The sequence below is a fragment of the Egretta garzetta genome, unplaced genomic scaffold (assembly GCF_000687185.1).
Source record: "Egretta garzetta isolate BGI_Z169 unplaced genomic scaffold, ASM68718v1 scaffold651, whole genome shotgun sequence".
NCBI classification, from domain to species: domain Eukaryota; kingdom Metazoa; phylum Chordata; class Aves; order Pelecaniformes; family Ardeidae; genus Egretta; species Egretta garzetta.
In genome coordinates, this window is record NW_009258491.1 from 74,083 (window position 1) to 74,516 (window position 434).

Consider the following 434-nt stretch of genomic DNA (forward strand, 5'->3'; position numbering starts at 1 on the left):
ACACCCGGGCTCCTGACCGGGCGATGCTGCATCAGCCCTGACCGCTGCTGGGTGGTGGAAAAGGGTCTCCAGCCACGGCAGAGGATGGTGATGGAGGAGGAAGCATCGCTCCTCCATAAAACCGGTGATGGAGGAGCTGCCTGCTCTGCCGGTACTATTCCCTAAGTGAGAGCCTGGGTGGTTTTCACACCAATTTCCACAATTATCGCCATGTCCTCGAAACACAGCACTGATCCCAACCAGCGCACGCAGGGCTGGGGAGCGCGACTGCAGCAAAGACAAAACATTCAGCCTTCAGGACGGGCAGGACGGTCGCTTACCCGACTCGGAGCTCTCGCAGTCCTGCGGGTTGCACTTCTGGGTGCTCTCGGGCCAGGGCTCGTGGTCGCAGAGGCTGCTGTCCTCCTCGGCCACCCCCGTCTGGGTGTTGATGC

At 61.3% G+C, this 434-nt stretch overlaps 1 protein-coding gene across 1 annotated transcript in view; it reads right to left on the reverse strand.

Moving 5' to 3' along the window:
- Nucleotides 1–434, reverse strand: part of ADAMTS7 (ADAM metallopeptidase with thrombospondin type 1 motif 7) — a gene marked incomplete at its 3' end in the record, with an annotated part of 49,447 nt that overhangs the window by 11,005 nt on the left and 38,008 nt on the right. Inside the window, exon 21 of the mRNA XM_009645387.1 lies at nt 321–434. This exon is cut by the window's right edge and continues 7 nt beyond it. Coding sequence (XP_009643682.1) covers nt 321–434 — 114 coding nt within the window. The remainder of the gene's footprint in view (nt 1–320) is intronic.